General features: G+C 31.5%; 1 protein-coding gene and 1 long non-coding RNA gene across 4 annotated transcripts in view; one reads left to right on the top strand and one right to left on the bottom strand.

The window, feature by feature from the left end:
• LOC108563408 overlaps positions 1-22,225 on the bottom strand; it is a 48,236-nt gene that overhangs the window by 12,593 nt on the left and 13,418 nt on the right. The gene's annotated exons all lie outside the window — the stretch shown is intronic.
• Positions 408-22,225, top strand: part of LOC108563406 — a 23,549-nt gene continuing 1,731 nt past the window's right edge. The window contains exons 1-3 of one of the 3 annotated variants that reach the window (XM_017922069.1): positions 9,647-9,889; positions 17,137-17,191; positions 18,571-21,619. In XM_017922069.1, the coding sequence (XP_017777558.1) occupies positions 17,177-17,191; positions 18,571-21,619 (3,064 nt within the window). In that variant the 5' untranslated portion in view covers positions 9,647-9,889; positions 17,137-17,176. Of the gene's footprint in view, positions 709-9,646; positions 9,890-17,136; positions 17,192-18,570; positions 21,620-22,225 lie in introns of those variants that run through there. The other 2 variants (XM_017922070.1, XM_017922071.1) reach the window with 2 other exon arrangements.

Here is a 22,225-nt window from a genome sequence, read left to right as displayed (position 1 = left end):
TAGTAATAATTACATTATTTTAATTTTTACGTTTCGATTATTATCGTTATATAAATAAATAGAAAGTGAAATGTTATATTTCGTTGTAAAATATTTGTTTGTTAATTCGAAGTCAATTAGAAGTAATTAATTAATTAAACGTGTGTCTTGGTACAATTTTAATTGAAATAATTACTAAATTGTTTGTGTTGTGGAAACGTTTTCATAAGCATATGAACGTCGAGACGTTTCGTTAGTTTAAGAAATGTTTAACCTGGGGGCCAGTGTTTTCTTTGGGCCGCTCAAAATTTATTTCAGGGAAAATATTCCTCTCGCTTTAGTCTTTAGGTTTTGTCGGACACATGTCCAGAGATCCTGAAATACTTCATAGTTCGTGGCTTATGCGCATATACACACAGGCACACACATACAGCATACATACTATACAAACTAACATTTAGTCCGCGCTGCCATTCGAATAAGCAGAAAGCCCGAGCTCTGAAGTCTAGCACATATAGCAAAAAAGAATAGATACTCCTAAAAGGAAGAAATAACTAAAAAGACGCAGATATATGATTATTAACTAATAAAAACTAGTTCAAATAATGCAAATCAATATAAATCAACGCGACGCAGTGTAAATAGAATTTTTTTTCTAAAGGTGAAGTGCTATCACGTAGCGAGGATACAAGCCTGTTGGAAGGATCCTAATCCATTGACTTCTATTATGTAAGTAACGAAAGAATCAGTTTTTCGTTTATCCAAATTCAAATAAATATACTTATCGATTGGGTGAATGCGTAAGGTTATCTCTTAGTTAATATTAAATCAACAGCTGGGGAATTATTTAATTTACAAAATCCGTTACTTTGATGTCTTCAACTATGAAATCTGGTTGCCATCCCCTATTTACGAGTTAATAAATCTCGGTGACCCTCGCCCCTATGATTTGCCTCGGACAAAGGGGCTTTTCCATAATTCAATTTGAACGCTCCAAAACAGAAAAAAAGTCACCAGTCGTGCTTCTTAGTACAACCGGCTTTAGCCCGCATTACATAATATTATTTATTCAATAATGTATAATTAGCGCAAATTTCATTCGGCCTCGAATTGAGAATCGCTCGTGTTGCGTCACTAGATAAAATTTAGAGCGTAACATCTCTCACCTGAGAATAGGAGGGCATAGAAGATGGATGGATTTGAATTAGGTGAAAATGTTGATAGCATCAGGAAAGCGAGAAATTTATGCGCATTAATAGAGGAAAGTATATTATTTTATGTTGTCTTATCTTACTTGATTTTGCGAATTATCAAGCTGGATGAATACTAGCCTTTGTCGTAAACCTTTTCACTATGTTTGTTTATTTCGTTCGCTACTCGTGCGTTTCTAAATATTTGTTTAATCCAAGAAAATGTTATCTGAGTAAATATTTGACGTCTAATTACTGTTTCTTTTAATTAAACGCTATTTGGAGCAGCGCCACAACTGGAGCTCACTTGAAACAAATTAAACTGATGTTATTATAAACGCAATTTATTGGTGTTAGCGTGTTTCTGGGTGGCATATATCATTTTCGGAATATTCGTATCAATACTTTATTGGTTTGTGACTAATCATATGATAGCTGCTAATAATAATACATTGCGAACTTAACGTTTTACTTACTTAAATATATACTGTAGAAGAGTGCAAACAGTAAGGTGGATACAAGAAATCACCCGAATAAATATTAAATGGATATGATAATATTGACAGACTTTGGTAGGAAACTTCGGATCGTTTACATCTCTACCTTTGTTTGGTTATCTTATAGAAGGCGTTTCCGACAGACCCATCATTAATCTTTCACATACCTTTTTGTTTTCTTTGTCATTTCGAGGACGATGCTATTAGTGAAAGTTAATTTACTTGCGATTGTTCATTTGCAAAAAAGGTTTTGGTCTTTACGTGTTGCGAATGTTACAATTCCATTCAGTTTATGGGTTAGACTTGGTGTTTTGGGTTAATTGAAAGTTCGACACTAAAGTGTTAACAACTGGCGTTTTACTAGAAAACTGGGTTAAAAATAACTATAAGGTGGTGCGGGTGTGTACAAGTCATTGCCTCCGGTATATTTGCGACTCGGTACGGAGGAATTTCTACTTGATCTTGCCATGTTCTGTCAAACCATATATATATATTTTTTTGCTACTTCTCTCACGTATTTTCTATCGCGTTCAAAAGATATAAACACTTTCCTAGTATTTACATCTTGCTAATTATTATGCCTTACTAATTATTCTCAGAAATATTTATTTTTTAATTTCTGAATCTTAGCGCTTTTTATATCTTTCTATTAACTACAGATCTTTAAGAAATATCACCGTAATTTTATATTGATGGACTTCAATACAGAATCTAAAATCATGTATACAACTGCTTCAAGGTACGACTTATACACAGATGCATTATGGGTCTATACGACTGATTCAAAGTGCGTCCTATATACGGAAATAGTGCGTACTAATATCATTGCTAATTTTCATGCTATAACCACATAAATAATGCTCTAAAGTTTGTATTATATGCATGTAGTTAGTTTCAATATTATTTTTTAAACAGTGATGCGTGTTATACAAAGATGTACACATTACTGCTTCAACCAAATGTATTGCAGCAAGGAAATTGTTGGGTCAAATCCTCTCTCTAGAAACAAAAGTGGACCTTTATTGAATATACATCTCCTCCTCGTCCTCCTCCTAAAATCTACACTTGATTCGGCTGCATTGATAATGCGTGCTGCATTACTGTTCGAAGCTGCGTCTTATACATACATGTCTTATACCAGAGGTTCCCAAACTGTATGCGGTTTTACTACAGGCGAAAATAAAAAAAATCTAATATATTAACATAAAGTTAGCACTGAGATAGACCAATGTTTCGACTTGGGAAAAATTGTGATATATTAAGGGCGCCGCAAACCGAAAAAGTTTGGCAACCTTATACTATCAAATTACTTCTTCAGGCTGCGTTTTATACATATCGGTGTGCTCTATTTAATGTGAAATAACAAGAGCACCCTTTCGCAATTCTTAACTTCTCTTTAAGTGTACCATCCTGTTTCACTTGTTCCCAATTTTTTTTTATTGTTTTTTTTTGCAAACTTTATATTGTAAATTTACTGTTTTATTTCCTTTTGCCGTATATAATATTCCAATTACACAATAATTTAACAGAAGGAAAATCTTTTGTCGAAAGGATCAATAGATTTTGTGAAGTTGTAAAACAATTTATATAGATGTTTATTGTTATTAAAAATTCTGCATTGTAATATGAACTTTGAGCGATGTTCTTGGATATTTTCCTTTGTAATTTAACGAAAGTCTGGTATAAATCTGCGTTCTGAAAAATTTATTTTTGTTTCAAACAAATAACCGACCGTGAATCATCCTAAGAAATATAAAGATTCATAAATTCTCGAGCATACCACAATCTTGTTTACTTTATCCTGTTGAAAAATTCATCAACGTTCAGTAAAAAAATCGGGCAATTAGCTTTTTTCGGGCTCGTTAAGTTGTTTATATTTATAATTTGGAATTAGAAACGCGTTGCTCATAGAATAAGTCTTTTGTGCGGATGGAGTTTAAAGGAAAAGGAGTCGGTATTATTCCGGTAAGTGGAGTGTGATGTTGCACACCAGAAGCTTTACTAATTATCAATTTTCTCTACGATCTCTGAAAAAAAAAACAATCCACTAAACGAAAATAATAATTGAATCAATTTACTGAAACTGGATGATGACCTGAAATGAACTTTCGAGCAAATGCTCTGCATCCGATTATAATAAATTCTGGCTTAATGATTGTAAATTGGACGAGATTGTTCGAGTGGCAGATTTAATTGTGTTGGAACTAAAATAGAAATTCCCTAACTCGTCGATGCTTAAACATTCGTTTAATAACTTCGCACACACGAAGATGTTGCTTTTACTGGTTATGTTTTTTTTTGCACGTTGAATGCTAATTCATCGTGTGTAAACTCATTTACAAACAAAGGGAGGATAAGTTGTTTCATTGCCTTGGCAGAGAAACGCGTTAGTCATACTGAAATTTACTGAAAATAGTTTCATGGGCGAAAAGATAAATAGAATTTATAATATAAAACGGAAAGCGAAAGAGATAAATAAAAGTTACTTAATAGTTTTTTTTGGTGGGTTGGGCATTCCTTCAAAGAATTGAAAACATTGTTTTTTAAATGCGTGTTAATTAAGTTAACACAATTCATTACAAATAGAATTGTTTATTTAGTTTACGGTCGTTTCTCCAATTAAGTTGATGGATGAAAAATTATGAATGATTTATAAACAAGTAGGGCAATTTAAATTTAGACACATATAAAATGAAAATGTAGAAACTTAATTGCAATAAAGAGAAAATAAATACATTTATTCATTTTTTTTTAACTATTTTGTCTAATTTATTTTCATTCATTTAATTAGTTATGAATTATTTCAGTAATTTGATAAATTTATGACAATAAAAAATATTTGTTGATTTATTAATTACTGTTTTAAAAAAACATGATTGGAATTTGTTTGGATAAAAAATGTATTTATTAACATGAATTTATTTTTAATTTTTAAAGGTCAAACAATAACTAATATTTTCTAACAATGTTAATAATATAACAAATTATAATTTTATTTATTATGTATATAAAAACATGGTCTTTTTGACTTAAATTTTACAATTTTTAAACTAAACTTTGATGAATTTATTGATTTAATAAACAAATTATATAAGAATGGGATAATTCGTTTATTAAATCAATATTTTTTTTGTAATAATAATTTTAGTAGTTTCAGCATGACCATGTAAATATCGACAAACAATTTTAAATTATACTTTATTGTAATAGTCTTAGCGATGCAATAAAAATCTAATTTCATATCGTATGATAAAATCCTTATACGAAATGTATTTCGATTACTTTCACGTTTGAGGCATGGTTAACATTGTTCACTCAATGGAGATACCATCCATAACCTATTCACTTTCTTCTGATGGTACCGATAGGAACGTGTATTAGAATAGGAATCATTTGAAACGCCGCCTACCTGCTTCGACATTCCAAAATATCTTCTATACTCCCAGTCACTACAGTCATTCATTCAACAGTCAAATTTATTTGTAGTTTGCTTACAATTCTAGTTTAAAAATACTAGACTACATTTTTAAACACCAAATGTAGATTTGTAAATATTATTAACTTACATACTTTGATTATTTTGTAGTGATTTCTTAAAATACATATATTTATTAATCTCTGTTTAAAACCTATAATCTGCTTCCATAACAGAATTAGTGGTTCTTCATGACTAAAAAAAATATTGATTTGTGTTCAAATGATAATATTACTTGAGTATGATTCACAATGATTATGATTAATCATTGCCTTAACTCAAGGTTGAAAGTACAAAAATTTCAATGAAACTTATCCATGAATCTAATTTAATAGTTTGCTATACTATAGTTTATTATACATAACGTATTAGGTTTGCATTAATGTACACTTTATTAATACTTTAGCTCAGCGTTTCTCAACCAATAAATATGGAATAACTAGTTAAAGAATTGAACAGTGAACTAATAATTAGTTACTTCATAGAATAACTGATTATACGCTTTAGCGGTAACATATAATTAATAGTTGGGTTTGAACACTTATTAAAGTTGTTTTAAGTAATTTATATCTTCCGAAGTCCTTTGAAGTTTCTTGTTTAATAAGCGTTTAGATTATTTATTACATACTGAAAAACATATGTAGACACGTGCGGACAAATTAATGTGTCGCGGCATGCGGTTTGGAAAGCACTGAAGTAACACACTTTGACAAAAGATGCTAACATAAATAATATAGATAAAATAAAGTGAAAGCATAATCATTATAGTTTTGTATTATATATTATATAGATATTGGGTTCAACTGCAAAGGTTGCATGCATATGTCACAAGTCCAATGTGTTTCCTGTGCAATTAAACCGACCTCATGTGTCGAATTTCCATAGAATTGAATTAATATTCAACGGCTTCGACTTGTGATAACAACAAATAATACAACGCTGCTGCATGTTGAGTTATGCATATCAATGGGGAGGCGTGTAGAATGTTTAAAAAGTCTGTTGAAAAAAAAGATGTGTAAAAGAAAAATATACGAAGAAGAATTGGAGGGAAAAGTTATTAATCTTCGTTTCTTGTTAAGTGAAAAAGGAGGCAATAAAATAGGTTTTGTATTGGATTTTGTGAACGACGTTTGGGCTCTTTGGTTTCAATTAATTTATGAGTTATGAAGGCTGCACACGTCCGAAATTCGTGGTGTTAAGGCATGTGGCACATACAGAATTAGAACTGCTGATCGTCAGTGTGTCCGAAATACATGGCAATAATATCCGGAAAACGTTGATGGTTCATTCCTAGGACCGAGTTTAGAATTGTAACAAAAATATTAATTTTAAAAATTATTAGTTTTTAATAATTCAACTACAAAAATGAAAGTAAATATTTTATATACCAAAATACCTGAAAAATAAAATGCTCAATGACTACTGAACTTAGTTTTATCATTTTCAGCGATTGACAAATACAAAAAATTCAACTTTCAATGGCTTTGGATATTATTTCTTCAAATTTATTGAAAATGATTTCAATTAAATATTTAATTTATATATCTAAAATAGGGCGACTAATAGCCCTAAATGGTTAAGTCGCCCTACCCACGATTTCGCCGGGTTTGCCACCGGTTCGAATCCTGGTCTAGCTAGGCCCTTTGTGAGCCCTCTCGGTACTTGCAGCAATAGGGCCATCATTCATCACAGATTGACAGTGAAATTAATGAGGTTCAGCATAAGGACTTTCAGCCAAGTCGATGGACAATGACAGTGTTAAGGATAGCAGCAGATTCACTGTGAATGGAATCGCAGAGCATCAATATACTACTGAAGTTAACCTACAAGTCGACAGCCAATCAACAAATAAAAAAAAAGAAAAATGAAAAAAAATATCCATTAATGTCAACCGCGATCTTAAATTTACTCAATGTTCACATTGATGAACAGATTGTGAATAAAATTATACGACATAAAAAAAATATCTAAAATAAATAAACCGGTTTACGAAATTTAAAAAAATATGTAAAAAACGGTTTCTAAAACCGGTATTTATAAACCTACATTAATGAAAGCGTGAGATTAATTTCTTTCTAAATTTAATTTACGAACATCCCTAGAATAGGAAAAGATTAATAATGAGTACCAATTAAACAAAAAACATTTTCCATGTCTCTAATTTTACTTTACACGTACCAGAGCCGAGCATGATTTCGATTTGATTCCGTCCAACGATAAAAATAACATTCAATTTAAATTCTGGTAGAGAGACGGAGTAAAAAAGAAAATGGACTGAACAGTAATTTGATTTTTTTCTTAACTTTTTTAGATTTATCTTAACGATTGAATGTTCTTTATTTTTTTTTATATTACGTATTTCCTGTTTTGTAGGACAAGATAGGGAAGTAGGGCCCCAGACGAGATAATTCTCTTTAGAGGCGGATGCTCTAAAAGGCGACGACGGCAGACAGTTTAAGGCCCGAACATTTTATTGCATTGTCTACGTGAAAGGTTTACTCCATTCCATATTTTACGTTATTCTATTTAGTTGTTTTACCTTGAATTTATAATCTAATCAAGACGTGTGTACATAGTCAAGTTTTGATGAATTCACAATATTTGTACAATCTCAATTTAAAGTCAAAATATCAATTTAACCTTATTAATATAATCAACAAAAATATTTTTTAATACATGTTTTTGCTTATATCAACAAAATCAATCCAATTGCCTAAATATTGTATAGTAATTGTACAATGTACCAAAAAATACTGAATTTATTTAAATTCTAATACATTTTACACAAGTCCAGACATTTAAGTTTTTTTTCAATAAAGTTTAAAATTTTACTCATAACTTTATTTATATTTATTCATAACCTATTAAACACTGATTTGTTGTTGAATAGTTAAATATATATGAAGTATTTGTAAATTATATTCAATGCAGTTTGATAATTGACAATTATTCTGACTTTCTTCGTAGAAATGTAATTGAACTTGCTTTTGCTCTGTTTAGATGTGTGTTTTATTGGTGACCTAAATATTTTACGTAATCAAATCGTAAATAGGTTTTTCAATGTTAATATACAAATGTCTAAACAAAATCATGAGTATTATTTATTTTTGTGAAATATATGTGCAAATATTTATTTTATATAAAACTAAAATAGAAATTATTTGTTTTGTCATGCTGCTAGTATTTTTTTCTAAGTATAAAACATCATTTATTGATAAATCGTATACACAATGTGCACTGAATCTGATTTTGACTGTATGTATTCTTATTATAATTAGAACAAATGTGATTGCAGTTGTTTAATGTTATTTATTATTAATATTTCTTATTAATGTTATGTAAAAATGAAGTAATCATAATTTAAATTTGATTTCTTCTTTTTAAGTTTATCTATAAAATTGTGTTTGTTTCTAAATTTACGTAATTTAAATGTGAATCCGTACTGTATTCAATCTGCAATTATCATTAATTTGTTTAGTTAGAAATAGTAAATTGGAATTTAGTTTTGAGCTGGTCGGAATAGGATGAATGGGATTTGATCTATTCGTAGACTAAATGTTTATGAAATGTAAAAGCTTTTTGAAGCCAATACTGTTTAGCATTTACATTTAACAATCCAATGACCTTGAACTACACGTACAAAAAAAAATTAACGATTCCGTTTGTTCTTACCGATATAAATCATATCAGTATTTATTTAATTCAGAAATTACGTAAATGAAAGCTGACTTGCAATTTGCTTTTGATATTCCAATCCATAAATCTTCTACAAAGTCAAAACAAAAAGCGACATTTATCAGGTATAAAAATAACATTACGGATTTTAATGCATTAAAAAAAGTTTAGTATTTTTAACAATAATTGTTTGTGGGATTTGGATGGAAATATGTTAATATTATAGAATATATTTATACATATTAATTCATATTATAAAAGTACTATAGATTTTATTACTTTAAATAAAATTGTTTGATGTAAATAATGCTTTAAAAAAATCTAATTTGAACAAAAATTTCCAAATAATAAAAACAAAAGTTATTTCTGTGAGTATGTGATGAAATTACATTGATTAATGATTTTTAAAATTATTTTTTTTTACAATTTACTATTTAAATAAATTTGATAAAAATTGTAAAATAAGAAGTGTCTTTAGCGCCATTTAACAGGTATAAAAATAAGTTAAAGGTAGTCAGCAACATGCTTTTGATATTCTACTAAATAAATCTTATACAAAGTCAAAATAATAGGTGTCCAAAGCGCCGTTTAACAGGTATAAAAAAATAACAAAACGATAATCAGTAGGAACTATCCAATATATTAAATTGTACAATTAATTTCTCACCCTGGTAACAAATCTAAAGTTACTGGGGGGTTCAGGTATAAGACTTAGGGGCTTGTTGTTTTGATTTAGTGTTTTTAAAGCAGCAATTTCGACTCCCCCACCGCCTCACACGCACACAAACACACCTGTGCTTTCCTACCTTAATTCTCTTTACCTTTGCTGCGTTTAGTCAGATACATTCTAGAGCCCGAGCTGAACGAAAGTTTCACCGTGCAGTGAGTTCTGTTGTTGATGTTGTTCATTCCATCGTGTATTTTGTATTAGTAAATGTGAACTAGAACATCCTCGAGGCGTCCACGGATTTGATCGATCGAAAGTGCAATGTGTGTGTTTAAATATCAGTTGACCCAAAAGAGCAAGAAGCTCAATAGTTAAGCTTTTTCATCTTTGAAGGGCTTTTTCTAAGGTTTGTCCGTTCGATTAATGGAGCCGAAAGTTGAAATCAGAATTCTATATATTTTATTTTTGGCAATGAGCGAGGTGTCTAATTATAAAACCCCGGCCTGTGTGTTGAGTTTGAATCAGAGCATAAATAACTTTTGCATTTTAAACTGAGAGAAAGAGCGGGGGCAAATGAAAAACGAAACTAAATCTGAAATATCAGCCTCGATGGTAAATAATAATTTATATTTTCGGTGGACCATAAAATAAATAATCTGTAGTAATGCCGGTTTAATAAATATGCGGATGGAATGCATTTAGGTCTGATTAGAAATGCAGTTTGCGCATTTTGTTTGTTTCTCAGAGGTCGGACGGTTCATGTTCTAATCACAAAAACGAGCATTGTTATGCGTTTTCATATTTCATAACTCTTCTTGCCGATAAGATATGCAAATGACGATTGATTCATTTGGCTTCGGTTTTCAATCGCATGACTATGACCAATACCAAAATGGATATTCCGCGTGTAATTGTTTTTCAAACACAAATCATTAATATTACAAATACAGCAAAAAAAATACTTTGCATCAATCCGCACTATAGTTCGATTAAAAATTTTGAAACAAACAAAATTTTAATTCTTTAAATAATATATTCTGCAGTTATTATTTAAGCGGTTTTAACGTCATCGATTAGTCCGGGTTGAAACCATATTCCCGGACTATGCGAAGTAAAATAAATTCTCAACTTAGGAATTCTTGATTTTTACGAATTTGATCTTTATACTATCTTGGAAGTCTATAAAAATAGACATTGGGTTTATGGAAATTTATTTTATGAAATCGTTTTTACGAAATGAAGATTGGAACGATTTCGTTAAGCCGGAAATTACCTCTCTTATTATGATGATTTACACCAAACAAATAATAAACAATGGAATTTTCACGTAAATCAAGGTTGAATTGTTGTTTTCTACAGACATTAATAATTGAGAAATACATTTAAAAAAGTCATTCTTAAACTAACTTGAAATACTTTACTTTTGAAGTACAAATACTAAAATACCTCGTATTGTCTGAATATTTCAAAACAAATAAAATTTAAATTGATTATCCAAAATTATTATTTTTTATACATAAATGATAGTTTTTCTCTATATGTATTTTTTTGTTCGGTTTATTTCTATTTTATTTAGTATTTTTTTACTTTGAGATCAAATTATACAAATCATACTTATTAAGTTTTTTTATGTCAAAGTTTATAAGAATTCATGATTGAACAATGTAGAGATATTAACAATACGTTAGTCAATTCTTGCTTTATAATTGTATATGTAACATGAAAAATATATACTACAATTCAAACTAATATAATTGTATAAAATTAATATAAAATCATATTAATTTTATCAAATTCTCAATATTTTGTTTATAGTCTAAAATTACTTCTAAATGAATTCAAAATATTCGTATCTGCTCACTGTGTGAATGCAAGAGCATTGAATAACGAGTTTATTTATTGCACTGACTGAAGATTTAAATAAATACACTTGGCTTACATTTGGATTATTTAAATTGTTTATAGAAGGTTGAAAGGTTGGCCGAATGCTTATTGAACCGAAAGTGATATTAAGTAGCGACTTATAACATTTATTTAATATGACTTCTTTTTTTTTTCGACGCTTGAAACGAAATGTGTTTAGTTTCGAGTTAAAATCATAACATGATGTGTCATGCATATGACAAACATCGCATTCAATTACATACAATTATTTACAAATTAATGGCATTAAGCTTTTTCAAACAAATAACATATTAGTAAAGATAAAAGCAAATACAAAAATATTAGATTTGTATATTCATAACATCTTAGTTCAAACTTTTTTTAATGTTTTTTTTTTAATATTTTTATTAGAATATTTGAAACCAAACTAAATTTGAATTCAATAAAGTCAAAAGAAATACTACACAACATTTTTCTTTTCTTCATAAATGATCTTCTATATGTTCTTCTTTATACAGACAAGTTTCTATTTGTGGGGTTTATGTTTGTATGTATTTTGTCCGGATTTAAACAGTCTGTGATATTGTTAGAATCGCACTATTCGAGGTATTCCTGTATGATATAGTTCTCTTTTCTATTCTTTATCTAGTTATTCTATAAATTAACTACCAAGAACCATCATTTATTGAACAAAATAGGTACTGTATACAAAAAATACGGTATATTTAAAATATTTTGACTAAAATGCTTGAGTATTTTTTTTGCTGAAATACACACTTCAACTTCAAGTAAACATCGATTATTTAGTCTGCGGAGTATAATGAATTAGTCATTTATTACCAAGAAGCAATGATAAATTGAAAATAAATCCATCAACTCAAATAACGTTATATAGAAGACCAATGACCTTGAGAACTTTTTTTTAAACTCTAATCTAATGCTTTTACCTCATAACCAGCAGAAGTAATATGAATCAAATAATGATTTCGTTTCGCCATTTGCATACTCTGGGATTAATCTAATTTCTCTGCTTAATTTTCGCGCGATTCCCGTATAATTTTCGAACAGTTATGAAATGATAAATCAACCTGCATATTATATATCCTATCGAATGTCCACTGCGAAAGTGTGTGCTTTTGAACTTTTGTGTACATGAATAATGCATTTCTTCACGTAGTTGCATAAAACGGGAGCTGTGCAATTAGGCCTACGATAAATATTTATGCGTAGCTTGAATTAGCACACGTAAACATTTTAATTTTCCGAGTTACAGAAGACACGTTGCTGCAGATAACAAAAGAGCAAAGAACAACATGCGAATTCTGATTTCACCTCTTGGCAACTAACTCTGACTGTTTTATTTTCTCCACAGGCAAAACGAGTTGTAGTTCGAAGGAAATGTATAATTTGTATTGATTCGTTACGTATGGCTCCTAATGGAAAGGCACTTATATAATGTTTTTTGCGAAACAAAAATACTTACTAATTGTCTGTGTTAAATTAAACACAATTACAATATTATACCAAGACTGATTATGGAACAATTACCTAGAGTTTTTTTTATGTTTACACTTAAGTGTATACACTTGTTTTGTTATTTTTTTTTGAAATTTACCTTGGGGTTAACTAAAATGTGAAACTGCCAAAGAGCAAAGTACGTAGTTCTATTGTTTGAAAACAAACAAACAATTCAATTATTTGCTACTTAAACAAAAATCGGACATGCTTAATTTTATAAATTTTACCATTTTCTTACGCTTATAATTAATACATCACTATAAATTAATCTACTATAAAAATACAAATACGTCAGTCAAAAAAATAGTTTATTTTCGATTTACGAATTATCACTTTACTAAAGAATATCGAAATATGTTTAAGAATTTATTTTAATGCGATTTCAAACTTTTAACTGTTTATTTAATTGATGCATGTCAGGTAGTAATGTGCATATTTTTTATTTACGTCATGACCTACTAATTGTTTAACATATGCAAAATTTCAAATGTCAATAACAGTTTTAACAAAAATGCATTTAAAATGTTGAATATAAAAGAATTAGTTAATATGAAGGTTTTATCAGAAATGTTTTTCGATATATTTTTTTAATATCTTCTTTCATTTCTGTATTTTTCTTCGATTGTCATAATGTTGTGAATATGTATGAATATGTTTTGGGTAATGTTTTTTTTTTCAAGGTGATAGAAAAAAGTAATAGAAATTCTTATTGAAAACTTAGCTCTAAGCTTGAAATAGTTTTTTTTTGTCTAAAAATGAAATTGTTAGTATTTTAAGTTCTAATTATAAATTTCTTGTCAATCTAATTCTGATTAGAAGTTATTGAACCTAAGTTACTATATATGTTCAGTTATATTATCAAACTTAAGCAACTCACAAATTCATAATTAATGAATTATTAATTAATTAATTAAGGTTGAAATCAGGAAGATTCGTTTTGTAGCAACAACGCAGGTGCGTTTTTATTTTATATTCGTATATTGTTTGCTAAAATATAAAAAAAAGAAACAAGCTTTTAGGTTAATTGCGTTCACCACTTAACAAAGCGTACGATAAAAATTGTGTCTCCCCTATTCCGCTGTTTCCACTTCCGGAAAGGAAGTTAAGTCTGAAAAGGCAACAAAATCATTCGGCGTACGACCACCTACAACATCAGAGTTTAACAAAATTTCCCACAATATATGAATTTCACATGGAATTTAATTGATGTGTACTTGACAACGAATTGAACGTTGACCTTGCTCCTCTGAATTCTAAAAATGTCATCAACATCCTAATTACACATATGCAGAATAAAAACGTTCTAAAAGCCTCCATAAATCTTCTGGCGTATTCACTTGCATATTTCGACTTCACGATTGATCACCTTGCAAGAGACGAAGTATTCCAGTCATCGTAATGGAGATTCTCAACTGACACAAAAAAAAATGAAATCGAAAATGTGAAGATGTGGAGTAGTGAAATTTAAAGAATATGCATCGAGACAGAAAAAAAAATCGGTTTAAAAAAAATAACCATCGCAGCTCGAGGCGGAGAAATTACTCGTCGGCCTAACCTAACGTAAGAATTTTTGATGGAGGAGAGAAAGACTGACACGAATTCTGGCCGTTTATCTTATCGTCGAGATGTTATTCTAATTGTCGCATTGTGATTCTCCATTGTTAACAAATTAGCATTTAAAGGAGAGGATCACAACAGCACAGACAATTGCTGTTTCCACGCGCAGATATTTTCAGTCTGATCGGATAACAACATTCTTAAAGCTTGTTCATAAAAAAATGACGTTGACGATCCTTGGAATTGGGCGTCTGAATCTGAAAGAAAGAAAACTCGATGACGGCGTTTCACGCTTGGCACTTGGAAATAGCTGCGGTTCATTCAAGGACCTCGAATTGCATCAGACCATCGCGGATAAAATAAAACTCCACTTTGCCAAGTTTTTCTCGAAATACATTTCAGACACGTTCTACAATCAGCAATTTGTAATCAATAGTTTTACTTTTCTATTTCCGTTCTGGCTTTTATTTTGGTTTTATGATGTTGCATCACATGCTCAACATGGTTTCCCTTTCTAACTGTATCAATTCTAAAAGTTTTTTTTATTTATACCACAACTATCTCTTTTAGTTGTGTCTGCAGATTTAAGTTTCTCCTTGTTATTTTGAATTACAATGTGAAATACTTTATAAAAATGTATAAACTTTCATAAATTTTTCATTCAAATTTATTTTATAAAGGTGTTACCTCATACTCAAAACATCACTGTGCCTAAATCTAATTTTTCATCTTCATTATTTATTTTGTAATATTCAAAAGTTAATTCAAAGAAATTCGATACTTTGTACAGTATGTTAAACCATAAAACCTGTTCTTTCGAATCATACCAGCTTTATTACTTTCATCGCTGGAACCTTGTTCTTTTTAACAATTTCTCTTCGTACTTTAAAACTTTGAGTTAATGAAATTAACGTAAATAATTTATTAATAATTCTTATAATGATGTGCTGCAAAATCCTATTTTTCTATACCTTATCATATCACTACTCTATTTATTATATTTTCAAATGACAATTTTTAATAAGCATAATTACATACGACAATAATATTTTTTTGATTTTTTCTTGAATATTAAATAATAAATAATTGTTATATAATAGAATCAATAAGATAAGTTATCTCATTAAATTATAAACAAAGTTTCTATTTGACTACTCTATATATTATTAGATTAGAGCACATAAAAAATACAGCTATAAATTAATAAGAAGATTTTACATAAATTTTATTTTTTTTTATTAATATACAAGTTAAGGTTAATTATCTAATTTTGGTTTCTGGCTCGACACTGTATAGAATTATGAATAAATAAATATATATAAATGCGATTCCAAACATTCTAAATATGTTCGAATGCAAATACAAGTTCTGCTTAACATCAGGACCTGAGTTTTCTCCACGCTTTGGTTGCTTTCATAGCTGAAGTAACAAATAAATTTCCTCGGAATCCCGGAATTGAAAATAACGTTCTGCAATTCACGTTTCGCTCATTCCTTAAACAAAACAAAACAAAAAGCAACCTAGGCGTGACTACTTTTCTTCATATCGCAATTATCCATTCGATGATGGCTTTCTTTCATTTCATCGTTGAACAAATTGAAAGAAACACGTGATACGCCACCGAAGACAAGACTTTCTTTCAATTGTTTACTTCAATTCCTTTGTGCCTGTTCCTACTTTTTCATTTCTTCTGCAAACGTTATTTCTTCTAGTGGGAAGTAATTGAATTAACAGATAAATTGCCTTAACCTCAATGATGTTATAACTCCAGTTACATACGAGAATAATGGAAATGGCAAAGGAAAACGTATCATCATAGGTGACATTTGTTCATTATTTATATATATATGTAATGTAAGAAGTCGACTTTGCCGCTATAAAACTGGGTCAGAGAATACGAAATCAATACAAAACAAGATTTAAAAATAAAGGATAAAACGACAAAAATAATAAGCCAATTATTGCAATATAGAACGATTTAATTATGTGTTATGCGTTTATGAATTATGTAATATGTTGTATGCACTTTTCTGATTCTTACGAAATTTCCAAGCCTGTTGATATTCAGATGTTCATTTATTTATATTTCTGATTTTTATGAGATGAATTCTAATGACCTCTAATCTGTCAAGGAAAATAAGTGGATTTTATGTGACTAGAGACTAATTCTGCTTCTTCAACTGCAACAGCAAATGATCAAATTACGCAAACGATATCAAATGCTGTTTATGTTAGATTTCATTAGGTATTGCGTTTAATTCTTATACACGTATATTATTTTTTTATATAACATTATTACTGCGCATATTACATAATAGAATTCGAATTTCTGTTAGATTATTATAAGTTTCCATCAAAATTATTTGGATATAATTACTAATAAAATAAACTAAATAGGATAAAATTACTAATAAAAAAAACCATTTTATAACAAAATATAAAAGTTGGTAATGATTATGGTAGTTTTGTTAATAGATAAAGTGATTATTATTCCAAAAAAGGACATAAAATGATTAATTAATATTAATGTGAAGTAAAGCACATTTAATAAAATTGTTCATAATCGAAACTAAAAATAAGAACTGGGTCAAAGCGAACGTAATCAATACATAAAACATTTCGCCGTTTTGCCGATGGAAGGAAAAAACAAAGAGTTAAAAATTGTTAAACAAAAATTGTTTCTTTAATTTTTAGGAGAGTCTCTTTGAAGATTTCCGAATCCTAGAAAAAAAATATGTATTTAGTGCAGGTAAGATTAAAGTTCCATTTATCTCCTTGTTTATACGACTTCAGACGATTCTTTTGGCTTCGCAAATCTAGTACAATGCCCTAACGAAAGGTGACAGTTTCTCAATACGCAACTCGCTACAAACGCGACTTACGCAACCCTAATTGACTATTAATTTACCAGAGAGAAAATCTATCGACTCTTTTAGGTTTTTATTGGGAATTCAGTAATACGTACGCGTTATTGTTATGGAGTGGAATGCTACTAGTATTATTATGTAATTCGCTTAGGTTCGACTTCCTCGAAGTCACGGACTGTGAAAATTATTCAGTTTTTTTTTCTTTCTGTTGTCACGGGCTATAGGAAGCCATTATGTTTTTTTTTATCTAAGTAAATTCGCACATGGTGAGTTACAATAAACATTCTAACATATTTATCTTTGAAATGTAAATTACCTCACAAGGATGTTTCACTAGTCGTTAAATATACATTACGGAAAACATTGATATATATTTTTTTAAATTCAGTAAGTGAAATTGGTTTCACAAATTTTAGTGGTTTTATGTAGATCAATTCACAAATAAACAAATAGACGTACATTCCAAAATAAATAGAAATCTGGAGCAAAATTATGTTTTTTTTTTCAATCTTTAATTTGTTGTTGTTTTCATTTGGGTTTTCAAAAAACCTTGAATGCGAGTAATCATGCAATCATTTGATTGAGTGTTTCATAATTTATGGCCTCAGGTTATTACCTAATTATAACACCAATTGTATGTCAATAACAAAACAAATCTTACGATGATATTTTGATTTAAAAGTTTTAGTATTTTTTTTTATGAATGTATGTATGTACATGCGTATATATCATACAGTGGTTTATGTTTGAAAAAGGCATTTGGCAAATGCAAAGTTTACTATCAATAAAAGTTATTTATAGCCCAGTTACGGAGCTCAAGTAAAGGATTCAAGCAATAATACTGGAAATGTTTAGTTGGGGATTCTCACGGTTTACCATATGTAAAAAAAACGAAAATAAAAGTGTTCTTATGAGAGTGCAGAAATGAATGTGAACTCTGGAGATAGCTGATTGATTCCCGTTAATATCGAATATGTATTTATGCCACGTTTATTTATTTGCTAAAACGTGCTCGATTTGACCTTGAGTATATCAAAACTGAATTCCTTTTCGTGTAATTACTTGTTACTTATTTTTTCGCTCCACGATAATTGTGGAAGCCTTGACTGAGACAGCCTTGATTGCAGCGTTTCAACTTTCAACTTTGAACACAGACTTATTTCGCTGCTGCGAACCGATTACACATGCATGTATTCATTTAACGTTCTTGTTTTCGGTCTATTATATAAGCATTAATAATTTGTGTTCTTTTTGTTTTCAGACAGTAACAAGTAGGCCTTCAAAAGGTTGGTCCTCGAAAGATGAGCGGATTATGAGCGAGGGAATTGTGAAGTTTAAACAAGATTTTATCGAAACTATTCCCATCAAAACGGCGGCGACAACGTATGACTTTTTGGACCATGCGCCGAAAAAGGATAAGAAATGGTCCTTGGGCAACCTATTTAGACGTAAGAAGAAAGAAGAGAGCGAAAGTAGTAGTGACGATGAAGTGAAGAGGAAGAATCTCGTCAATAAGAAGAAGAGGAGAAATGATAAGAGGAAGAAGAATCTCGGATTTGATCATATTGTAGTAGCTAAAAGCAGAGGATCTTATATAGTTACTAATGGAGTCGAAGATGTTGGGATACTATCGGATCCAAGTGGAGGATTTAGTTCTTACGTCGGAAGACCTTTACCGAGGATTCCTGTTGACGAGAACAAGAACGATTATGGAGTTGATAGCATCACGCGTAAAGGAAAGAGGGAGAGGACTAAAGCTCGTGCTATTGCTAGAAGAGATTCCTTGAGACAAGGCAGTAGTTCGGATGAAGATTCGCAGCGTTCTTATTCATCGGCAAGGTTTAGGAGCGACGAAAGCTTGAGCAGAGCAAGAGATGGTTCTATGAGTAGGAGAAGCAGGACAGCAAGAACTGAAAGGTACATAAAGAGACTATCTAAAGATGATGAGTCTATTTTGAACCGCGAGGCGCTGCAGCGACAGACGCGGGAAAATTGGCATTTGAAGTTGCCTGAAGATTTGTCGAGATACGGCAGATCGGCAAGTAAAAGTCCTATTCTTAGTACCACTCCCAAATCGGCGGAATGTTACATAAATAGTGCACCTTTGTCGCAGCCAACTTACTCGGGATTATTCACCATACCACCTAGTCATAGCAATCATAATAAATTTAGAACGAGTAACCCGCAATTGAGTAACCCAACGCCGAGACAAGAAGCAAGAAGTTTCAATAACCGGAGCATCTCCTGCGAAGCTAACATCCATAACCAGCAAGAAACAATAATCCATGCCCAGTTGCCAATTGCCAAGCCTAATAGATTCAGGAATTTGAGTTTAATCGAACAACCACGGCTAATAAAGCAACCACCGCCTCCACCTCCAAGAGACCCACGGAGGCTAGTACAGATCGACACCAGACCCATGTCATTTTGTTCACAACGTCGAAACAACGAAAATCTCTTCCAGCCAAGTTACAGAACGGTTTCAGAAGATCACATACCAACTGAGCCAAAGCAATCTTTATCACCTCGACCGTCTTCCGTAACCAACGAAAACAGAAGACATACACCAGAATCAACAGACAAGTTCCAATATTTAACCGAAAAGAAAGCTAGGAGCCGCAAACCCATTTTCATTCAATCTCAAGAAAGTATAAAGAGTCCACAAATGTTCACAGCTGAAACGCACGTTCAAACTAAAGTTTATTTACCAAGTGCAATTGCCACAGAGAATCGGAATCCAAGCCCTTTCAAACCAATTTCTAGCGCCAACTCGAATGATAGTATAGCGCATGAGATCAATAGAAAGTCAGCCAATTTAGAAGAAGCTTTAGATGAGTTGGAAGCAATTTACAAAAGTTTGCATTTGGGAGATGAAGATCTGCTTGAAAGGGCGGAACAGAGAGAAATGTCAATAGCATCGAAGAAACTAATAGAAACCAAGGCTGAATCATATCCATCTTGGGGTGTCATTCCTCGAGGGGCTATAAGTGATTCTTCTTTTACTTACGAGCCTTTTGATTCGGTAGATTCCCCGAAAAAGAAGCGCTACCTTAAGAAATCTCATACCCTCGATCGCAAGAATGACGATATGGCTTATAGAAAACTACACAAAGAACGTGCCAATACCATTAACAATTCCCAATCTGTAGTTTCTAATGTAAGTTATTTATTAGCTTCACCGGTTCACGGAATGCAAGACGAAACCGAAAGTGTACCAGATGAGAACAATCACGAACCAGATGTGACTTTGGACGATGTCGTTTACAGGACAATAAAACACGCCAATAACTCTTTGAAGGTAATCGATCCACAGCCACCATTTGGTATACCAATTGGTCCAATTACTCCTGCTCCAAACAGCGATTACCTACACGCCGCTCCTGAGCCTATACCGAGGTACTCGTTTAAACTAAAAAATATTCCCGACGTCGTCAAAGATGACTTAGCATTCAGAAATCTAAGGAAAGATTTTAACAAGGAGCCGGCCTTGGAGAATAACAGTTCGTTGAAGAAGAAAAGGGCAGTGAGATCCTTATCCGCGAACCTCATGAATATCAAAGAGAATAATAACGTCGAGAATGAATTTAAAAAGACCACCTTGACTGATATTGCTGATGCAATGGAGATCGCCCGGCAGATACTCAAGGACAAGGATAGCAGGATAAATTCGACCAGAAGGGCTTTCTTGAGTGATAGCGAGACGAAAAATATGAAATTTGCTTCGGAAAATGGTGCAGATAATATATCAGAGAGCAGAATGAATTTCTTGAACGATATGAGAAATGAAAAAGTTAAAGATTCTTCCTTTGAAGATTTACTTACTGCTTTGGCTGTTGAAGCTAGAGAGACGAGCGACAGAATTACCAAAGAACTGGATGAGCTTGATATTAAGAAGCAACAAAGTAATGAGTTGGAAATAGATAGTAAGCAGGAGTTGAATAAAAGGTTGGAAGAGATTGATGAGGTGTCGGAGCACGCGCGACTCTGCGAGAAACTGTTGGAATGCGTGGTCAAAACTGAGGAAGTTGAAGATATTGAAAGTGAGTTCCCGAAGGTGGTGGCCAACGTGGTTACAACTAGAGTCGATGAAGAAATTTGTGATCCAGTTCATATTGAAGTTCACAGCGTCTCCGATCACGATTATGAGAATTTGGGATCCGACGCGGAATTCGATAAAGCGATCCCTCTGATTGATGAAGATGTAGCCGGAAGCAGGTCGCCCTTCGAGGAGCATCGTGAAGAACTAATTGCGAGTTTCAAAGGGCTTGGAAAATTGGATAATAGGGATTTCAGCAGCGAGGATGAGGAAGGTGAGAGGTGTGCTTTAGCTTTGCCTTCTAAAGAGTGTGCCTTCATTTCTGAAACCAGAATCATCGTGAACTCTGAAGTGTTCACTAGCAACTGTGATATTTTTATAAACGAACCTGGCTTTGAAAGCAGCGCTTCTTGCACGGAATCTGTTTGTAGTAATAATAATAATAATACTATTCATAACAATCATAGTAATAATACTAGCGAAGCTGAGCAGTTGTTAGAGAGCTTGAAATCGCCTAAACTCGTAAAGACCGCAATGAAAGAGAGCAAAGAACGCTTGGGGAGATCTCCATCAACATCGACGTCAAGCGCATCCCAGTCATCCTCATCAATATCAAACGAATTGCGTGACCCAAGGCACACTCTTGGTAAGACCAGATCCTGGTACGGAGACCCAATAGTCTTTGCATTTGCATGTTCGTATGGAGTTGCATGCTCTTATCAATTAGCCTCCTTAGATGTTATCACTGTTCTTGGATTGCTCGTTGTCTTTATTTTGATTGCAGCCGCCCTGACCCGAGAGTAGATATTTAAACGCATGGTAGTTCCTTAACATTAATAAATCATCCATAAAAAAAGACAAAACAGACGAAAATAAACTC

The sequence above is a fragment of the Nicrophorus vespilloides genome, unplaced genomic scaffold (genome assembly GCF_001412225.1).
Source record: "Nicrophorus vespilloides isolate i.1.1-1 unplaced genomic scaffold, Nicve_v1.0, whole genome shotgun sequence".
Taxonomy (NCBI): Eukaryota; Metazoa; Arthropoda; class Insecta; order Coleoptera; family Silphidae; genus Nicrophorus; species Nicrophorus vespilloides.
The sequence above is the reverse complement of the archived record's forward strand: the minus strand, read 5'-3'. Positions and strand labels throughout refer to the sequence as shown.